Source organism: Toxorhynchites rutilus, chromosome 2 (genome assembly GCF_029784135.1).
Source record: "Toxorhynchites rutilus septentrionalis strain SRP chromosome 2, ASM2978413v1, whole genome shotgun sequence".
Lineage (NCBI taxonomy): Eukaryota > Metazoa > Arthropoda > Insecta > Diptera > Culicidae > Toxorhynchites > Toxorhynchites rutilus.
The window spans coordinates 141,765,614-141,785,408 of NC_073745.1; the positions used below are offsets into that span (position 1 = coordinate 141,765,614).

The window sequence follows — 19,795 nt, forward strand, 5'->3', positions numbered from 1 at the left end:
TAATTCTAAAAAAATGGGCTGTTGGATTGCTTTTTCCAATACGAAATTTATTCAGTCTTCCCTTGTCAGCAGGTACCTTCCCTTCGCTTTGGAAGAGAGCATACATTTTTTCGATTCAAAAAAAAAGGGGACAAAGTGTACGTTGATAATTATCGAGGAATCTCTGCTTTGAACGCTGTGTCGAAACTTTTTGAACTTTTGGTTATGGGACAGATATTTTCCCACTGTAAGCATTACATTTCCATCGATCAACATGGATTCATGCCGAAGAGATCTACCACAACGAATCTTCTTTCTTTCACGACATACGTTTTCGATGGAATGTCCAATGGTTTGACCCAAACGGATGCGGTCTAAACAGACCAGTCAGCTGCCTTCGACCAAATCAACCACGATATTGCAGTGCAAAAGTTAGATAAGCTTGGTTTCAGCGGAAATATTTTGCATTGGCTGAAATCTTATCTGATCGAACGCTCCTTCACGGTGAAAACTGGCAATTGTCTTTCTGATGAATTCTCAGCAACATCAGGAATACCTCAAGGAAGTCATCTAGGCCCTTTGATATTCTGATATGCTTCAACGATGTAAATCTTGTACAGGAAGGACCCCGACTTTCCTTCGCCGACGATTTGAAGTTGTTTTTCCACGTGAGGTCTGAGAGTGACGCAATATTTCTCCAGCGGCAATTGGAAATTTTCCAGAAATGGTGTGTGGACAATCGTATGACACTGAATCCAAGCAAGTGCTCCACGATCACCTTCGCAAGAAGGAAAGACTTAATTAATTTCGGCTATCAACTTGATGGTGTTCAGCTAGCCAAAGTCGACTATAAATGATCTAGGACTGCAAGCTTAATTTCAAAGCTCATTTCAACTACATCATTGGGAAAGTCTCCCGTAACCTCGGTTTCATTATGCGAATTGCGAGAGATTTCACCGATGTCCATTGCTTGAAATCATTATTCTGTGCTTTGGTTCGCTCTACACTGGAATACTGATTCAGCGACTCAGAATCGGAGTCGTGCAGAAGCGGTTCATTCGATTCGCTTTACGCGTTTGCCATGCCAACTAATCAGTATCGAAACATTACACGCACGGAGAGATCTCATCCGTGCCTTACTGATATACGACGTCTTGACGGCAAGAACGGAATGCCCAGTGATACTAGAAAACATCAATCTCCAAGTACAACCTCGAAATCTACGGAACCATGCCTTCCTTCGAGTACCTTTCCGCCGTACTAACTATGGATGCAACTCAGCCATTCAAGGACTACAGCGTCTGTTCAACAAAGTTGCTTCGGGCTTCGACTATCATAATTCACGAAGTGCAGTTCGGCAAAATTTTATTGCACTTTCTAACAACTTCCACAAATATCATTAGGACAGTAATGTGCCTGTTGATATATGAAACAAATAATCAAATAAACAAATTCTTTTCCCATATTTCGGATCTAATACTCAGATTCAGATGTTCAACTCTCGATGTAATCCTCGAATCTACCCAATTTCATGTCTCTTCATATGAATGGAAGTGCTGCCCAGTCAGGCCATGCATCATCGATTAGGATAAATCGCAGGTGAAAGGGTCGAATATAGAGAATATGACGAGTGGAGTAGCCATGTCGCAAAGCAAATAATTACAAAAAGAAATGATATAAACTGAAAACAAATTGTTCAGGAATATAAAAAAGATATTCCGAATGGAAGTGTTGCATTGGGAAAAAGTATAGGGGAAAACGTTGTCGATAAGAATTGCACCGGTTACAGGAATAAGTATTTCAGGAGCATAGCGGAAAGCTGCATTGCAGTTAAGAATGACTTTTTAATTTGCAACATAAATGACAACTTCGGTTACCCCTATTAACAGAAAAAAATAAAGACTTGTTCTACGATGCTTGTCTGCTCGCGACAGCCTTCACAAGACAGTCAACTCAAGCCAAAGAGACAGCATTAGCGAAATAGCAGACGTGAAAAAATGGAAATTAAATCTGTTATCGAACAAAGCGGGTCATATATGTACAGAATTGGGTTGTGTTCTTTTTCGTGAGAACAAACACCGTCTTCGTAGCAGCTGACTTAGCAGCTTCAAAGCTGTAATTTATTATTTCAATTAGTTACAAATTCAGGTAGGTATTCTAATCTTACATTTCAGTTTTCTTCTGTTCTTTTTACAGGTTCGTTTAATCCTGGATGGACGATTCCAGATTGATCTAAAGGTAAGTACATCACAGGTTATGTCCGTTTCCATTTCTCTTTCAGATTACATACCTCGAATTCAGTAATTTTCCACTTACTACGTAGCACTACACTACAATATTTACTCACAAATTCTAAATATCTATCTACTCTTTTAACTCCGATATAAATACTTTTTCCACTTGTTTAATTTTACTCAAAGAACTTGATGCAAACGCTAATTCACTGGTGCAATTGTTTTTGTTGTTTACATCTATACGTCATACCGTTCACTTCGCCCGACAATGTCGTTTCGCTCGTGAGGGTTCGGCTAATCGGTTCACCACCTTTTCGCCGCAACGAGGGGTATCGGCGACATCCCCCGCCCCGTGAACCATTTCCGTTCCCGAATCATATACGTCCGACTTCTTGTAGTTACCTTCTACATCTAAAACCGCTAATTTAACCGCAGGTCTGGCGAAGACTCCTCTAGCTGTCTGAACGGTAGCCCGTCTCACCTGCCCAGATTTGTCTGGAAAGGTTTCCAGTACGCGTCCTCGCTCCCAGCTATTCCTCGTGTTTTCGTCGACTATCACGACCAGATCGCCAGGTTTCATCGGCTTCACGGCTTCGAACCACTTCGTGCGTCGTGTCAACATTGGGAGATACTCCCGTACCCATCTACGCCAAAAGTCATCCACAATATGCTGCGCCAGCTTCCAGCTGTCACGAAGGATGTTTCCACTCACAGGATTGGCGACTGGTTGCTTGATGCCGGTTGATCCACACAGCAAAAAGTGATTTGGCGTCAGTGCCTCATCGTCTTCCATATCCAGGGGAACGTAGGTCAACGGTCGCGAGTTAATAATCGCTTCAGCCTCCAACATTATCGTTTCCAACACCTCATCACTTGGATTTCGTGGACTTCCCGATATTGCTTTCATCGCCACTTTCACGGACTTGACCATACGCTCCCACGGTCCTCCCATGTGTGGAGCTGCTGGAACGTTGAAGTGCCACTGGGTATTCGCGTTGGTGAATGTGGCGGCACAGTCCTCAACGATGTTTTGTATTTTCTGCTTCTCCTCTGACAACTGACGATTGGCTCCCACAAAATTCGTGCCATTGTCGGAGAACACTTCTAGTGGAGCACCACGTCTGGCAACAAATCTCCGGAAAGCCATCACGCACGCGTTTGATGAGAGACTGTGGGCCAACTCCAGATGAATAGCCCGTATTGTGAGGCAGGTGAATAAGCAAATCCACCTTTTCACAACACTGCGGCCGACTTTGACTTCGAACGGACCCATGTAATCAACACCAACGTAAGTAAACGGTCGGATGAATGGTGTTAGACGTACCTTCGGTAGCGGGCCCATCAGCGGAGGAACGGGAGTCGCTTTTTTCACCTTGCAGTGCTGACAACTTCGGCTGACTTTCCGTACGAGAACTCGAAGTTTTGGTATATAAAACTTCTGTCTTATTTCATTGCAGACTGCTTCCCCGTTGGCATGCAGGAACCGTTCGTGGAAAGAATGACCCAAAAGCAAGGTGATACGATGTTCTCTAGGTAGTACTATGGGATATTTCACTGCGAAGGGGATGGTCGGGGCGTTCCCGATTCGACCTCCTATCCGAATGACTCCGCGTTCATCCAAAAATGGAGCCAACGACTGCAACGGACTTCCCTTTTCAATGCCGCGTTCGCTTTTCAGCCTATGAAACTCCTCCGAATATCCCTGTGCCTGTGCCTGGCGCCAAAGCGTGTCTTTTGCCTTCACAAAATCATCCTGATTCAGAACGTGCCGTGCATCTCTTTCGCCGAGGGTTCTTCTCCAGATTCTCACGGCCAGGTAAACATAAGCCAAAGTTCGGACTAAGCGATTCCACTTTGAAAAGCGTTCGACGTTGATGATTTCTTCAGTTGTTTGGTGTACCGCTACCACTCGAAGTTCTTCGCTTGCTGCATCCGCTCCATTCACAACTACTGACTGCCTAGGCCACATTTCTTTCGGTTCTCGTAAAAATTGTGGACCTTCGAACCAACGGCTTCCTGGATCAAACGATGGTCCCGAATTCCACTTAGTGGCATCGTCTGCCACGTTGTACTTCGATGGTACATAGTACCATTCATCCACGCTGGTGAGCGAAAGAATCTCCCCTACCCGAAATGAAACAAACTGGTGATATCGGCGACTATCCGAGCGAAGCCATGCCAGAACTGTTGCCGAGTCCGTCCACAGAAAGCGCTTCCGAATATCAAGGGTGAGTGCTGAACAAACATTTTGCAACAAACGTGATCCCATCATGGCAGCTTGAAGCTCCAAACGAGGTATTGAGAGCGTTCGAAGTGGTGACACCTTTGTTTTTGCTGCTACCAACGAACACAAGTTCCCCCTGGTGGACGATATTCTAAGATAAGCAACGCTGCAGCCTAGCTAGATTCTCGGCATCCGTATATCCACAAACCTCCGTCGTGTTCTTGAACGAACTATAGAACATAGGCCACTCCTCGGGATCCCCGCTGAACTTCGGCAACTCCCGCGGCATTACTTGCCGGGCTGCCAATTGGGCACTAGTTGGTCCTACCGAAACGATGGAAGAATTGAACATATTCACGTCTGTTCCCGGCATCGTTGGCAACACTGAAGGCATCATCACCGGCCTTGTTACTGGATACGAAGCAGAAATTGGGGGGAAAACATTCGGATTGCTTGGAATTCCTGGAAACGAACTAACAGTAGCAGAGATCAATGGTGGATACCCGGGTGGAGCCCCATTAGAGACCGAGGGAAACGACAGATACGGCATTGAACTAGCAGTGCTTCGATCCAAGTACTGCTGCGGATTTCCATATACACCACTATAACCACACTGAATTGACGGAACCAGCCCAGTTGCACTAGAAACCATAGTATTCATTGCAGGGTACGCGTAAACCGGTGCAGTTCCCAGACTGATAGGAGGATTTAGGATTCCCGCCCAAGAAACATTTGGAATCTGTGGTACAACTGGCACTATCGAAGCTGTAACTGTTGGCGTAATTTTTCCAGACGTAAATAATTCTCCACTCGCTGTTGTCGCAACTGTTACTGGATCCGTTGAACTCAAAGGAAGATAGGATTTTATTCCAGGTACCGTTGGCACTACCAAGGATTTGTAGGATTTTGCTAGAGCTGTGACGCTGCCACCAGGAACAGGAATAGTCGGATCCGGGTACAGCATACCCTGATTCAATGGAGTAGGGCTGCTAGAAGATCCTACCTTCGACGAAACAGTCATCGATTGTGTGACTCTGGGATTTGTTTGGCTGATGTTTGGAACCGGCAGAGTAACCTTCTCTCCGGGCGTTGACGATTTTAGCTGCTCAGCTCCGCCTACTTTGGCTTCCTTACTAAGCCATTTCTCCATCCGCTCACACCTATTCTTCACACTTACTCCGCTTCTTCTGCTTGACGAATCCTTTTCATCTTCTATACGCATCAATAATGCATACCTCTGCTTCAAGTATTCCTGCTCTTCGTCCAGCTGCTTTAACTTGGCTTCTTCTTCCAGTTTACGGATCCTTTCTTCTTCATCCGCGCGCTTCTGCTTCAGTTTCCGTTGATCCTCAAGCAGTTGTAGGCTGAGCTGCAATCTCTGCGATACTCGACTGCTTTTGCTGACAGACGACTCATTAAACGATACATCAGACTTCGCTGCACCCTCACAGTCTGCCAGACAATCGCTGCACTTCCAACTCTTATCCGGCTCCGCAATGGATTCGCCAACACCTGCGCAGTTAAAGTGAACCCACGACTCACAAGCATCACAACACACCATGCCCTCCTGCAAATCTGGACGATCGCATTTCTTACAATACTTCTCCTGATTTCCCGGGACTGTATCATTTCCCGTAATTTTATTCTCGTCTGACATATCGAGATCAATCTAATAGACCCTAACTGTATTAAACTACTCTGCTATCTACTACTTTTGATTTAGCTAGCAGCAGCGAATCTCGCGACCGGTGGAAGTGACAAACTTAAACTAAGTGCACTGACTTTATTTGCTGCTTTCCTACTCCGGTTCGTGTTTCCTGTCACACTCTGGACTCGCTTTGGCTCGGGTTGGCTCTTCAACTATAGGTCTTCTTCAAAATGTCCCTCTTCCAGGGCAGATAACCGCAACAACAATCTCCAACTGGCAGAAAATCATCCAACTTCGGATGAAATCTTTGAAGAAAATGTTCTTTTTCGTGAGAACAAACACCGTCTTCGTAGCAGCTGACTTAGCAGCTTCAAAGCTGTAATTTATTATTTCAATTAGTTACAAATTCAGGTAGGTATTCTAATCTTACATTTCAGTTTTCTTCTGTTCTTTTTACAGGTTCGTTTAATCCTGGATGGACGATTCCAGATTGATCTAAAGGTAAGTACATCACAGGTTATGTCCGTTTCCATTTCTCTATCAGATTACATACCTCGAATTCAGTAATTTTCCACTTACTACGTAGCACTACACTACAATATTTACTCACAAATTCTAAATATCTATCTACTCTTTTAACTCCGATATAAATACTTTTTCCACTTGTTTAATTTTACTCAAAGAACTTGATGCAAACGCTAATTCACTGGTGCAATTGTTTTTGTTGTTTACATCTATACGTCATACCGTTCACTTCGCCCGACAATGTCGTTTCGCTCGTGAGGGTTCGGCTAATCGGTTCACCACCTTTTCGCCGCAACGAGGGGTATCGGCGACAGGTTGTTTTAACTATGCTAAATAAAGTCTTCAGGTTTACGTAAATATAATGGATTTTATCCAACCTCATATATTTTTCTATCATGAAATAGACATTTAAGATTGATTTATCAGACGATGGATATTTCATGTCTGTGCCGGGTTGGTCGCTTTCTGAGAGCATGGGATGACTCTCGGGGAGTTCCACTAGAACCGTAAATTAGATTAAGGTTGCGGAGATGCGAATTAATATGGAAACTAATCCCATCGGGTTCTCTATTTCAGGTGATCTTCTCTGAGGAGAATATTCTCAAAAAGACTTGGTTCAGATAGCTTTTCGTCCACCCGAATGAATATTCGGGAGTAAAATTAAGTACCCCGGAATCAATTACTGTTGTTGTGTGCCAAAACGACCATGACAATTGAATAATTGGCCATCAGTTCATAAAATCCGGACGGTCGTGACATTGTGAATTGGGGCTTCGGATTCCGGACTGTTCAGTTTGTTTACCAGATCAAAACCCAATCGAGAACTTATGATGAGTGATCGTACGAAGAATATATGCGGTTAACATGCAGTATGAGAGTTTTGAAGCGCCTCAACAAGCAGTATGCTCTGCGTGTACCGAGATACAAACTACAACATGCCACAACTTGGCCCAAAACCGCCCCGAATAGATCATTTGAACTGATTAGGAACTAAAGATCACCTAAGAAATAGAAACTTATAGTATTTCATGCGAAATTTATGTTAATTTTTTTTAAAAAGCGATAAAAAGTCTAGAAATTTGAAAACAATCGAATTTTTTTCTCAAAACTACTTTTTCCAAACTGGCGTACACGCTATCTCAAGTTCTACTGAACCGATTTATTCCAATATTCGTTATCCGGTCGGAAACCGTATATTAGAAAGAAACAATGAAACCTCTTTGCCGGATGAACGAAGTGGTATGATAATCATTTCATTCGAAAGGTAAAATGTCTACGAGTGATGTTTTTTGACGTAGGACTACTTCTTTAATATGTGTAAGTGCAATGTTTAGGAAACGAGAGCGTGACGCTTAGAGTGCAAGGTTTTGAACGTTGGTAGCTCTTTATCGGCTAAATGGAGATGTATGATAATCAATTCATTCGGAAGATGAAATGTCAAAGAGTTATATGATCACTTATTTGTCCAAGAAATCGTTTAAGTAGCTAAAAAATTGCTTTGGAAACAGGCTATTGAAATCATAACAATTTATCTCATTGATGATGATTGCTTTTGTGGTAATCGGAATGTGTACCCGAACACGGACGCAAAACAAAAGGACCTGGAGGATCCGCCATCGCGAATACATGCAGGCCGTGATTTCTTTTACTCGCTTGCAAATGGTCTCGAGCAAAGGAAGATTTGCGATTTCGATTCTCGTGATGCAATCGTATCCAGGGTTGCCAATAATATTTTTCAAAAAACTTGAAGAATGCTCTTAAAAAACGTGAATGAAAACTGGATCCTGTAAAATCATTTCATTTTAAGAAGATCGGCTATGATTTATCTAAAATATTTTTTACCCATTCCAATGCTTGAGAAATAGTTCAATAAACTGTACGCACATTTTTTTTATTAATGCACTTATTTTTACAGGCTCAATTACTTAAGTTTCAAGGAGCCGAATTCTCAAATATAATTTTAAAACTATATATATGAACAATTTTCTTACATCTATGGTTAGTAAGGTGGAAAACCGATTACTCGCGGTGTACTCGAGTTTGGAAGGATGACATATTTTTAGGAGAAGGATGGGATATAAGGAAATTGTAACAATATTGATGAACACTCAATTCTTAAATCTATTCGTATATTTATAGTGTTCAACTCATTCTACTATTTATAGCAAGGGGACGAATTACCAGCAAAAGAAGGAAAGGAGGGAATATGTACGCACATTGAATAACGAAATATATCGCCAGGTCGAATAACTTTAGAGGGGTTCTCGTGGTTACCTTCTTTCTTTCTTTCTTTGTTTTTAAGAGGCTTTAAACCTTTTCGGGTTTCCCAAAGATAACTCTCCACCGTCGTGATTGGATAGCGATAAAAAGGTACGTGCAATAAATAATAGATGAAAACAAAGCCTATAAATTGATTAATTTATAGGTTTTTCTTCTCAGGATACCTAAAGATAATTTCTGCCGGGTGTTTTTACCTATAAAAAAAATTGGAATTCCGTTTTTCGAGTGGTCGATAGTTCGCGTTTACATAATCACATCACTTTCCTCAGTGAATCCTGATTCTTACCTCTGCCCACTAACAACTATTCCTCCCATGATAATCGCTAAGGAACCACGCAATAGATGCGACCCTTCTGGCTTTCGGGCGGCGTATATCATACTAATATTCCTTCCCTTCCCCTGGTGACTCTAAGGACGTGGCCGGCGTCGTTATTGACTATTTAAGATTCGAATCACCGAAACTTGCACATTGAGAATGGTTTGCTACTTCCAAGTGTCACTCAGTGTGTTCTTTGTGCAATTTCGCTGATTCAGGTCAATCACGAAATGTACAGTCTACCCAAGCTCAAGCCCATTCCGGTGCTTGAGAAACAGAATTTTCTTGAAACTTTATGTAGTGTTTATATGTAGTTCATAACATGGCGAAATAAACTATTAATTAATCATATCATTCGAGCAGATCAAATACGTTTCCCACCACTCGAAAAAAAACTGTGAAACAATATTTGAGGAACGGCTAAACCTAAAAAGTCTCGTATTTATCGCTTCATGTCCATAAAATCGCTGATAGAAGATCGTTGTAAAACTTCTCGATAATGTGATTAATTGAGGTACATAGGGACACGTTTTCAGGCTATACATCACTGCATCGAACCTAACCTATATCTTCTGCCCGTTTTCTTTTAACGCGATTTTTTCTATTTCTGTAGTGTTTGTTTTGCTATATTTCTCACACTCACGAATAAATAGAATAAAAGACGTCAATAAATCAATGTACAGTACCTAACTTTACCTTAGGTTGGACGTTTTTGTGTGATTCGTTTGAAATTTGAATAGAGGCATGTGGAAACACGCAAAACTGTCAAACTGACGTCTCCATGCACTGTTTTATGTAGTGATCTGTATTAGATTTCTGGAATAATTTTTGATTACAAAATAGCAGATGAAAAATATTTCTGAATTGAGCGTTCTAGTAGATCATTCGACAGTTTTACCTAGGTGTATCGTAGTAGCTGAGAATAAACACAACGTTTAGGCAACCCGAGCTGGAACAAATAGTTTAATACCTCAGAAGGTACGAAAAAGCATGAGATACGAGGTAAAATACCGAAGAACAATGCCGTAAACAACTCCCCACAGTATCATTTCAATACTCAAATAAGCACATTCAATGCCAAAACAACACTGCTCAAGTGTGTATTACTTTGGTATTGGAATTATCAAATTTTGGTTTTGAAATGCTTTTTCTCACATTTTTATGTATTATTTATTGGTAATTTACTTCTTATATCAGGCTTGTCCAAACCAAATGATGGCATCAAGATCTAAATGAGGTATCCTTAAATATTTCCTCTTGCTAGAGAGAGTATTTTTGAAAAAATATACACAGTGTGCATTCCTGCAAAATAAGCACTATGGTGCATATGCATTTTATTCAAAGTATACTCTAAGTAGCTCTTTAGGGGAATTTAGATTATGTGTAAAATTAATGATATTTAGATCTAAAGATCCTTTGAGTAACCATGAGAAACTTATATCCAATTGATGTAAACGGACGCAAGGTTATTTGTGTTTTTTATACTCATATCACTTCAAGTCAATGGAGACCATTTACTCTATGAGCTTCTGAAATGTAAAATGATTTGAACATCTACAATTTCTGATGTTTCATTACCTTTGTGTGGGTCCCTTCTCATTGCTCAATTCCGGGTAATGAGAGGGCTGACTCATTAACAAAGGTAGGTGCGATTGAAGGCGATATTTATCAGCGTCAAATCGCCTTCAATGAATTTTACTCTTTAGTCCGTAAAAATACCATCGCTAACTGGCAACGCAAATGGAACGAAGATGAATTGGGCCGGTGGCTCCACTCAATTATCCCTAAGGTTAGCCTCAATCCGTGGTTTAAAAGTCTGGACTTGAGTCGGGACTTTATTCGCACCTTCTCCCGACTCATGTCCAATCACTGTTCGTTAGACGCGCTACTCTTTCGTTTCAATTTGGCCGACAGCAATATCTGCGTTTGTGGCCGAGGTTACCACGACATCGAACACGTTGTTTGGTCGTGTGAGGTGTATCTTGTTGCCAGATCGAATTTAGAGAACTCCCTTCGGGCTAGAGGAAGGCAGCCCAATGTGCCGGTGAGAGATGTGTTGGCTCGGTTAGACCTTGATTACATGTCCCAAATATATGTTTTCCTTAAATCAATCGATGTTCGTGTGTGATTATACTTATATCCTTATACCCTCCATTTCTTCCTTTGTGAGTAATTGGTCCGCTTGCTATAAACAGGAGAATGAAATGTAAATTCACAACAGATGTACGAATAGATTTAAGAATTGAGTGTGTGTGATTATCAACATTGTAATAATTTCCTTATACCCCATCTAATCTTCTAATCTCGAGTCCACCGCGAGTAATCGGTTTCCCACATTACTAACCATAGATTTAAGAAAATTGTTCATTTAAAAATATATTTAAGATTTCGGCTCCTTTAAACTGAGCCTGTAAAAATACACGAATTTATAAAAAAAAAAAAAATTCTGATGTTTATATAACGCGGGCTCCATGGAATATTTTGGGTAAGTTTTCTTGCCATGAACATTGTATCAATCGTGGATGAAATGATAGATCAATTGGTTTGAACTTCAGAATGGTTTGGTAATACCTAGTTTTTGAAGTAGTTTAACCCTTTTGCGGACGGGGGGTCTTCGTAGCCACTTGGTTACGCGTTCGCTTACTAAGCGATCGATCGTGAGTTCAAACTCAGAGCCCTCAATTGACCATCTTTGTGTTGTTATAGAATAACTACGTCCACGCAACCATCATCAGCTATGGAGATCGATCCACGGTGGAACAAAGATCGATTCATCCATACAACTGCTCTGCTCTGCAAGAAACATCGGGCTGCTGTTCTATAAATAGTCCAACAATGATCAATATCAACTGTCTCCGCTGTCCGGTCTGCTGAACAATGGAAGCACAGATAGAATTACCTTACGCCTAAATGGCTACTACAGTGTAATTTACCATAATGTAATGGAACAGAAAACCTAACGCCTAAATGGCTACTACTTCTACTGTGTAATTTACAATTTATAGAAACATAAACATATGTACATGTACACGATAAAAACCCGGCTCTGTTACAGGTAAAATGCCAATGAGCCTGATAAATAAATAAATGGGATAAAAAAAAACCCTTTTGCGGCTGTTTGTTTGCTCTCAGCCACCACAGGAATCATACTAAAATACATACTTTACTCAACTTTGTGATATTTCACACTTATTTCTTAACATATTTTAATGTCTAGTGACCTTGTTCATGAATGAATATAGTCCATGAGGTTGATTAAACACGACTGAAAAACAGTATATTGACGTAGGACTACGTCTTTCATTTCTATACCGGGGTGTGAAATAAAAGTTTCGAAAACGAAAGCGTTACGCCGGAGACCGATATTTTGAGCGTTAATAGATCCGAAACAACTGAACGAAAGGGTATGCTAAGCACTTCATTCGAAAGACAAAATGTCTACGCGTTATATACTTGTTACTATGTCATCTAAAAACTTGTTTCAATAGCCTTAAAATTACTTTCGAAACAGGCTATTGAAATCACCAATCGGTACATAAGCGAGCGCCGCTCGGAAATCCACTCAGTTATAATTAAACAGCGATTGGAGCATGTTGTCGCTGTTGTGGTGAAGCTAACTTCGTTTATCATGAAAGCGCTGATGAAATATGTCACCAAGACCCTGTTTGTGCACCTTAGGCCGGAAGGGAATCCATCAGGAGGAGAGTGATGCCACAAACGGTTCCGTTTGAGACATCGGAGCAGCCACCACACACACACACATACACGCGCGGAACTATTTTCGTTTGGTTGCCATCCAGCATTGAGAAGATTCCGGAAAGATGTCATCGTTGCTGAAAAATAGTCTGCCAGTTCCCCTGGGAATTGAAAAAAACATTCGAGCGAAAGAGTTTATTTTAATGTTTTCTAACCATATAACACTGCGACCAAATACATTTTGTTTTGTGATTTTTCAATCAAGTTCAATAAGCGGAAAAGCTTCTGAAGCTTATTCTTCCCCATCAGTAGAATATTTTCGTATCCAATATTGGAAGCGCGCAACAGAAAATGTGTTTCTAACTAATAGAGTTCATTCGCCTCTAGTTTGCCTTCCAATTGCAATCGTAAACCACACCTTCTCTCGATTCAATCACTGACAAAAAGCATGCTTAAGCGATATTCTGGTGGTGAAACGCCTTCATTTTTCGCGAGGACATCGACTGGACAACATCGTTGCTGGACGAGCTGGACGGCGAGGGATCGAGTGATTCATAACCTGGCCTGACCTGACCTGAAACGCATTCAATTTGTTTCGAATTGTGAGGGAGCAAAGAAGAGCTGATCCATCAGGAGGAGAAGAAGAGGCGACCAAGAGAGTACCAGTATCGAAAATCGGTTCCGTTTGATGCATCGGAACAGCCGCCACACACACACACACACACACACACACACACACACACACACACACACAGACATTTTACATAGATCTTGTTATAATTTTATTTATACCAATTGTTTCTTTTCAGATCCGCACATAGGCTCATCAATCAAACCATCCGGCAATCACTAATTTCAGGTCCACATAACACCAAATCGGTTTTTTTCAGGACCACTTCACAACTTTGAAGGAGTTTAATTGAAGATTTCTAAATATATATGATAATTTCATACATATACTCATTCGCTCAAAGATTTACAAGTAGAACTTTCACCAATCTTGCAATTTATTCATTCATCCATTTATTAAGAATTGAATCAGATGCAACTTCAGACAGAAGATCACTAAATCAACGATAGTCCTACGTCACCCTTGCGTTTATACCCAAGATACAACCCACATCCTGTTTTTTCACCACACGCATTGCGCGCTAACCGTATAGAATTGGGGAGTGTAAGCAACACTGAGTTGACTGTGTTAGAAAAGAGAGCCCGATCGAAGGTCGAACGATAAATGTCAAAAAATAAAATTGCTCAAAGGACTGGAAGGGAGAGGTAATATTGATCATTGTAAATTTATATTACATAAAATGGATAAAACATGAGCACACATATAAAAAACTGGATAAAACTGGACGATGTTAAAGAAAACTGGAAGATTTTTGGGTTCAACTGGATGACTGGATCGAGCAAAAAACTGGAAGAATCCAGTTAAAACTAGAACATTGGCAACACTAATCGTATCCAAGGGCATCAGTTTCTGATTTGCTTTCGCATGGAACGGTCATGAGGAAATGTTCGCTTGTAAATGCGCTCTAGCGAAGGAAGATTTGCGCATTCGAGTTTCGTGATGCAATCGTATTCAATCGTATCAGTTTCTATTCTGCTTCCGCATGGAGTGGTCATGAAAACTCTCGTGTATTATTCTCACGGGAACAAAATAGAATTATGTATCAAACTTCATCAGTTGCTTTTGCAAAACCACCTTTCACACAAAACCGTGTTCGAAATAGTTGAATTTCATGTTAATAACAATTTCATACTCATACTCATCCACTCACACACTACCAAGGTAAACTTTCAACAATCTTTAGAAATAATTATTCATTCAGATGCAATTTCAAATAAATTATAACAGAGAGTGGTAGTCCTACGTCTACCTTGTGGTTATATAGCAGATATAACCCACTTCTAGTTTTTTACTTATTTACAAGGACTATTGAAGCTAGTTTTTCAATAGCCTCAGCTTTGAAAGAAAACTATTGAAATCACATGAAAAAACTATTGAAATCACATGAAAAAACTAAAGGGTGTGTCACATCAAATTGCATCACGGAAAAACGCTGTAGAAATTCGCTCAGTAGACCGATCCTTTTGAAAATTTTAGACAGTAAAATAAAAACTATTAAACAACTTTTGGCATTTTCTTTTTATTCATACTTCGAGCCCAAGCCCGTATGCTCGCACCTTCCTCTTTACCCCGTCCATAAGGTTCTGTACAACGTCAGGTTGTAGTTTTTTTTTTAACAGAAATCCATTTTCTCTTGAAGTCCGCCTCCGATTTGACAACTTTTGGGTTCTTCCGGAGGGCCTGCTTCATAATCGCCCAATATTTCTCTATTGGGCGAAGCTCCGGCGCGTTAGGCGGGTTCATTTCCTTTGGCACGAAGGTGACCCCGTTGGCTTCGTACCACTCCAACACGTCCTTTGAATAGTGGCACGAAGCGAGATACGGCCAGAAGATGGTCGGGCCCTCGTGCTGCTTCAATAGTGGTAGTAAGCGCTTCTGTAGGCACTCCTTAAGGTAAACCTGCCCGTTTACCGTGCCGGTCATCACGAAGGGGGCGCTCCGCTTTCCGCAAGAGCAGATCGCTTGCCACACCATGTACTTTTTGGCAAACTTGGATAGTTTCTGCTTGCGAATCTCCTCCGGAACGCCTAATTTGTCCTCTGCGGAGAAGAACAACAGGCCCGGCAGCTGACGAAAGTACGTTTTGACGTAGGTTTCGTCGTCCATTACCAGGCAATGCGGCTTCGTCAGCATTCCGGTGTACAGCTTCCGGGCTCGCGTCTTCCCCACCATGTTTTGCCTTTCGTCGCGGTTAGGAGCCTTCTGAACCTTGTATGTACGCAGGCCCTCCCGCTGCTTGGTCCGCTGGACGAATGAACTTGACAAATTCATCTTATTGGCGACATCCCGGACCGAACTTCTCGGATCACGTCTAAACTGCTTAACTACGCGCTTGTGATCTTTTCACTGACGGAGCATCCATTTTTGCGTTCTTCACCTTCCGGTCGATGGTTAGGTTCTTGAAGTATCGTTTTAGTACTCTGCTGACCGTGGATTGGACGATTCCCAGCATCTTACCGATGTCCCGATGTGACAACTCCGGATTCTCGAAATGAGTGCACAGGATTAATTCACGACGCTCTTTTTCGTTCGACGACATTTTTCCAATTTTACGAAAAATTGACAGTGAAGCATAGCCAACGTGATCTATACACTCTTATCTGATTATAAGCGAAAGCTGAAGATATAATTCTTAAAAATTAAATTTCTACAGCGTTTTTTCCATGATGCAATTTGATGTGACACACCCTTTATAAATATGGGTACCTGCTTAAGGCCGTATTCTAGTCTAGAAATTTGAAAAAAAATAAAAAAAAAATCCTTTATATTTCTGTAGATTGAGCATTCAAGAATATACCCTAGAAAGGACTTATCGAAAACCCCATTATTTACTGAGTTGGAGCCATTTTAGTGGTGCGGTTTCTAACCTGGTACGGCCATAACAATGAACTTCAAACGCGTTTTTCTCGAAACTAGTTTTTTTCAAACTGGCGTACACGATATCTCAAGTTCTACTGAACCGATTCATGTCGAATTTGTATGGATACAATCTGCCGGCATCTCTCTATCGCACGAACCTCTAAAAAATAATATTTTTAAAATTTAACTATTTTTAACAAATCGGAAAACGTAAGAAAAAACGTTTTAAACCGCATTTTGTTTTTCAAACGGCCGCCATTCTGTCAAAACATATGTTTTTGACCTGTCCGAGGTTCATGCGATAGCGGCATCTTTACTGATTCAGAATCTTTTCGATTTTTTTGTTTCAGATAACCAGAAGGGCTGTAATCGTGTACGCCATGGCACAACTTCTTTTTGAACCCCCTCACTTCATCAGCTCTAAGCTATTCAAGTTAATCACATTTTTTTCTCCGTTCAATTTTGTTTTATTGTTAAAAGATAGATGAACAAATAATGATAGAATGTATACTAGAATACCCTCTTAAATCTCAGTCGTAATCGGTCAGCGGTCGGATGCATGTCATCAAAAAGGTTGTCGTTTGCTTTATGTATAGCATAGGCAAAAGATACCGAAAAATAACGAAGAAGGAATCCCGTTGAATTGGTGCAAAATTTTCTTATTACTTTCGGTACTTTCGTATTAGCGTCACCGGAGCCGAAATACAATAGATAGCATTTTTATTGTTCGCACTGGCATTCAAATATTATTTGTATTGTTGTTGTGTTCCATCGATTGCCCGGTTGGTTTGAAACATAGGAGACGATCCTTTAGTTAGGTCCGACCGAGCGTTAGCGAGCATCGGATGGCATACGATTGCCCGGTTAAGTTTTGCTTTGAAATACAGTAGAACCCCGATTATCCGCGGAATATTCTGGCTAGGTCACTGCGGATCACGAAAATCGCGGATAACGCAATAAATGACTAAAAAAGAGATGCAAGCACAAAAAATATATTTCAGCGTGATAACTATGTTTTATCAATACAGGAATCATTAAACTATCCATCTATAAGCTCGTGTACAACAGAAGTCAAATAATGTGAAAGCCATGACCAAAACAAAAAAGCAAAATCCTACCACTCACTGATAAATTCCGGGAAAGTCTATAGAATTACTATGTAACTCTCTTTCGCGGATAAACCGCACCGCGCATCATCCGCTCGCGGATAATCGAGGTTCCACTGTATACCATTTATTTTTCATTTCGGCTTAGGGCCGCCTCTTTCCTTATCCTCGATTGATGGGGACTACGTCGATGTCAGCTTCCCAGGGGTCGAAAACTGACTCAAGTACGTGTTCGAAACTTTCAAGATACTGTATAAGTTGTGTTACGTGAACCAACTTGTTAGAAGAATGACTAATATTTCAGTAGAAAGAATTTGTTGTAATTTATATTAATAACTCTTAATTATACTTTATATTTAATGAATTTTATATTAATTTGTTGATGACAAAATGATGTCAAGTTTACTCGCTTAACTTAGAAAAAGATATTTTTTGAAGAAATTTGTTAATAGTGGTTGATGTTATCGATCCAGTCTGGAAAATAGGTCTCTTACCCAAAATAGTTTGAGAATCCCTGGTTTAAAGCATACTTGTTTTCAGTTCGCTGTCCAATACTCTATCAATATTCGGTCACCGAGAATAATATTGTGTATCTTTTCTCGATATTCTTTGGTAGTGCAGTTGCTGATTGTTGTCAGCGTGAATTATTCATATTTCATTTTCGGTGCAATCAGACTAAGGCTAAACTAAAATTCTTTAACATCTATGTAACTTAGCCTGTAAGATAAACAAATTTGAAAAATAATACTGATTGTTTCGGAAGCTTTACTCATATGCGAATACAATTATCACATTATATATTCTGACATAATCCACAGTTCGCTGACCAAAATAGACGTCGTGCCACAGATCGAGGTTAAACAAACAAACATTCGACCAAACCGTTTGGTTTTTGAACAACAAACATCCAGATGACCACATCGTCCCTCGAATCGTACATCTTCCACCTTAGACAAAAAAAAACGAAAAGCAAAGGTCTACGGAACGAGGCAAGCAATTGGCGCGCGTGTGACTTCCACGATAACCGAACATCCGTGCGTCCGTACGTTCCTTCTTCCTGTCGGTGCAGCTTCCTCAAGCAGTTACACCTTTATATTTGGGAATATGCAGCCGCAGCTGCAATAGGAGCAGCAAGATAAGCGTTATTCCAGTATTGCGATATGTGCGCGGTACTCCACAAAATTGGCGCACACACGGGGACTTTATCGGTATAGGTGAATCACTACCCCAGCGGAATGTTTTTTTTTTGTTTACATTTATTTCGCCGCAATAGACGATATTCAAGTGCAAGTTCAATGCCTCGAACACACGGACACGATTCAGACGGACTCAAATTTATTGCTGATTCAATACTGTGCGTCTCTTCGCTGTAGATATGTATTTTTCCAAATGCGTCGCTTTTGCTCGCTATCGCGTGCTGCTTTTAAATACTGGAACTGAATAAAATCCGAACCATTGATTACTTTTAGAAGTACAGACAAATGTTTTCCCCGCAATTTTGTCCTACTTGCTTCGAATGTTTGAATTTATTTTGTTTGAGGACAGGATTACCCGTTCAGCTTGTTTGGATTGATCGTAAACCACAACTCATTAAAAAGTTTGATTATTATAAAAGTAATGAAGAACACAAACTTTAAAGTTATTACTTCTAAAAGTTTACTTAATTCCACAAATTTTCATATTTTATAACTGTATTCAAATCACGAGCTATCGGTTCCCTTCCGACTAACATTAGAATAAGTTAAATTGTAAATACATATAGTTTTAAGAATTGAGTGTGAAGTGTTAGTGTGAATGAGAATGTGAATGTGAGTGTGAGTGTGAACACACATCTCCTTACATCCCATCCTATTCCTAATGAAAATGTGTCACCCTTCTAAACCTGAGTCGACCGCGAGTAATCGGTTTCCTATTTTATTAACCATAGAATTAAGGAAACATGTTAATATATGCTAGTAGAAATATAGTTAAGTGTTTGGCTCCTTTAAACTTATGTAACTGTATTTAAAAAAAAACTGTATTCAATGCCAAGCTAACTAGCTGAATAGCTTTCTCTAATTAAAACTAATTTAGGCAAACAAGAAAAAGCTTAAGAACTCTGTCATAGTTGAGATTTACTCGTTCGCTAACTGGGCGTGAAATTGACCCCAATTATCGAATTCCTCGCGCTAACTAAGCTGCAAAACAGCGAAAACGAAAATTCAAATTGAATATGACGCTCATTATTGAAGAAAATAATCAATTTTTTCCTATGGACGTGTAGTGGTAAAAAGTATGGGCCAACCGCTCGGCGATGC

The 19,795-nt window shown here is 40.5% G+C and overlaps 2 protein-coding genes across 4 annotated transcripts in view; both read right to left on the reverse strand.

Moving 5' to 3' along the window:
- Nucleotides 1–19,795, reverse strand: part of LOC129770491 (ecdysone receptor) — a 680,728-nt gene that overhangs the window by 642,786 nt on the left and 18,147 nt on the right. The window lies entirely within an intron of this gene.
- Nucleotides 2,467–4,482, reverse strand: LOC129766185 (uncharacterized). Its single transcript, XM_055766688.1, has one exon. The coding sequence runs from the start codon at nucleotides 4,480–4,482 to the stop codon at nucleotides 2,467–2,469; it is 2,016 nt and encodes a 671-aa protein (XP_055622663.1).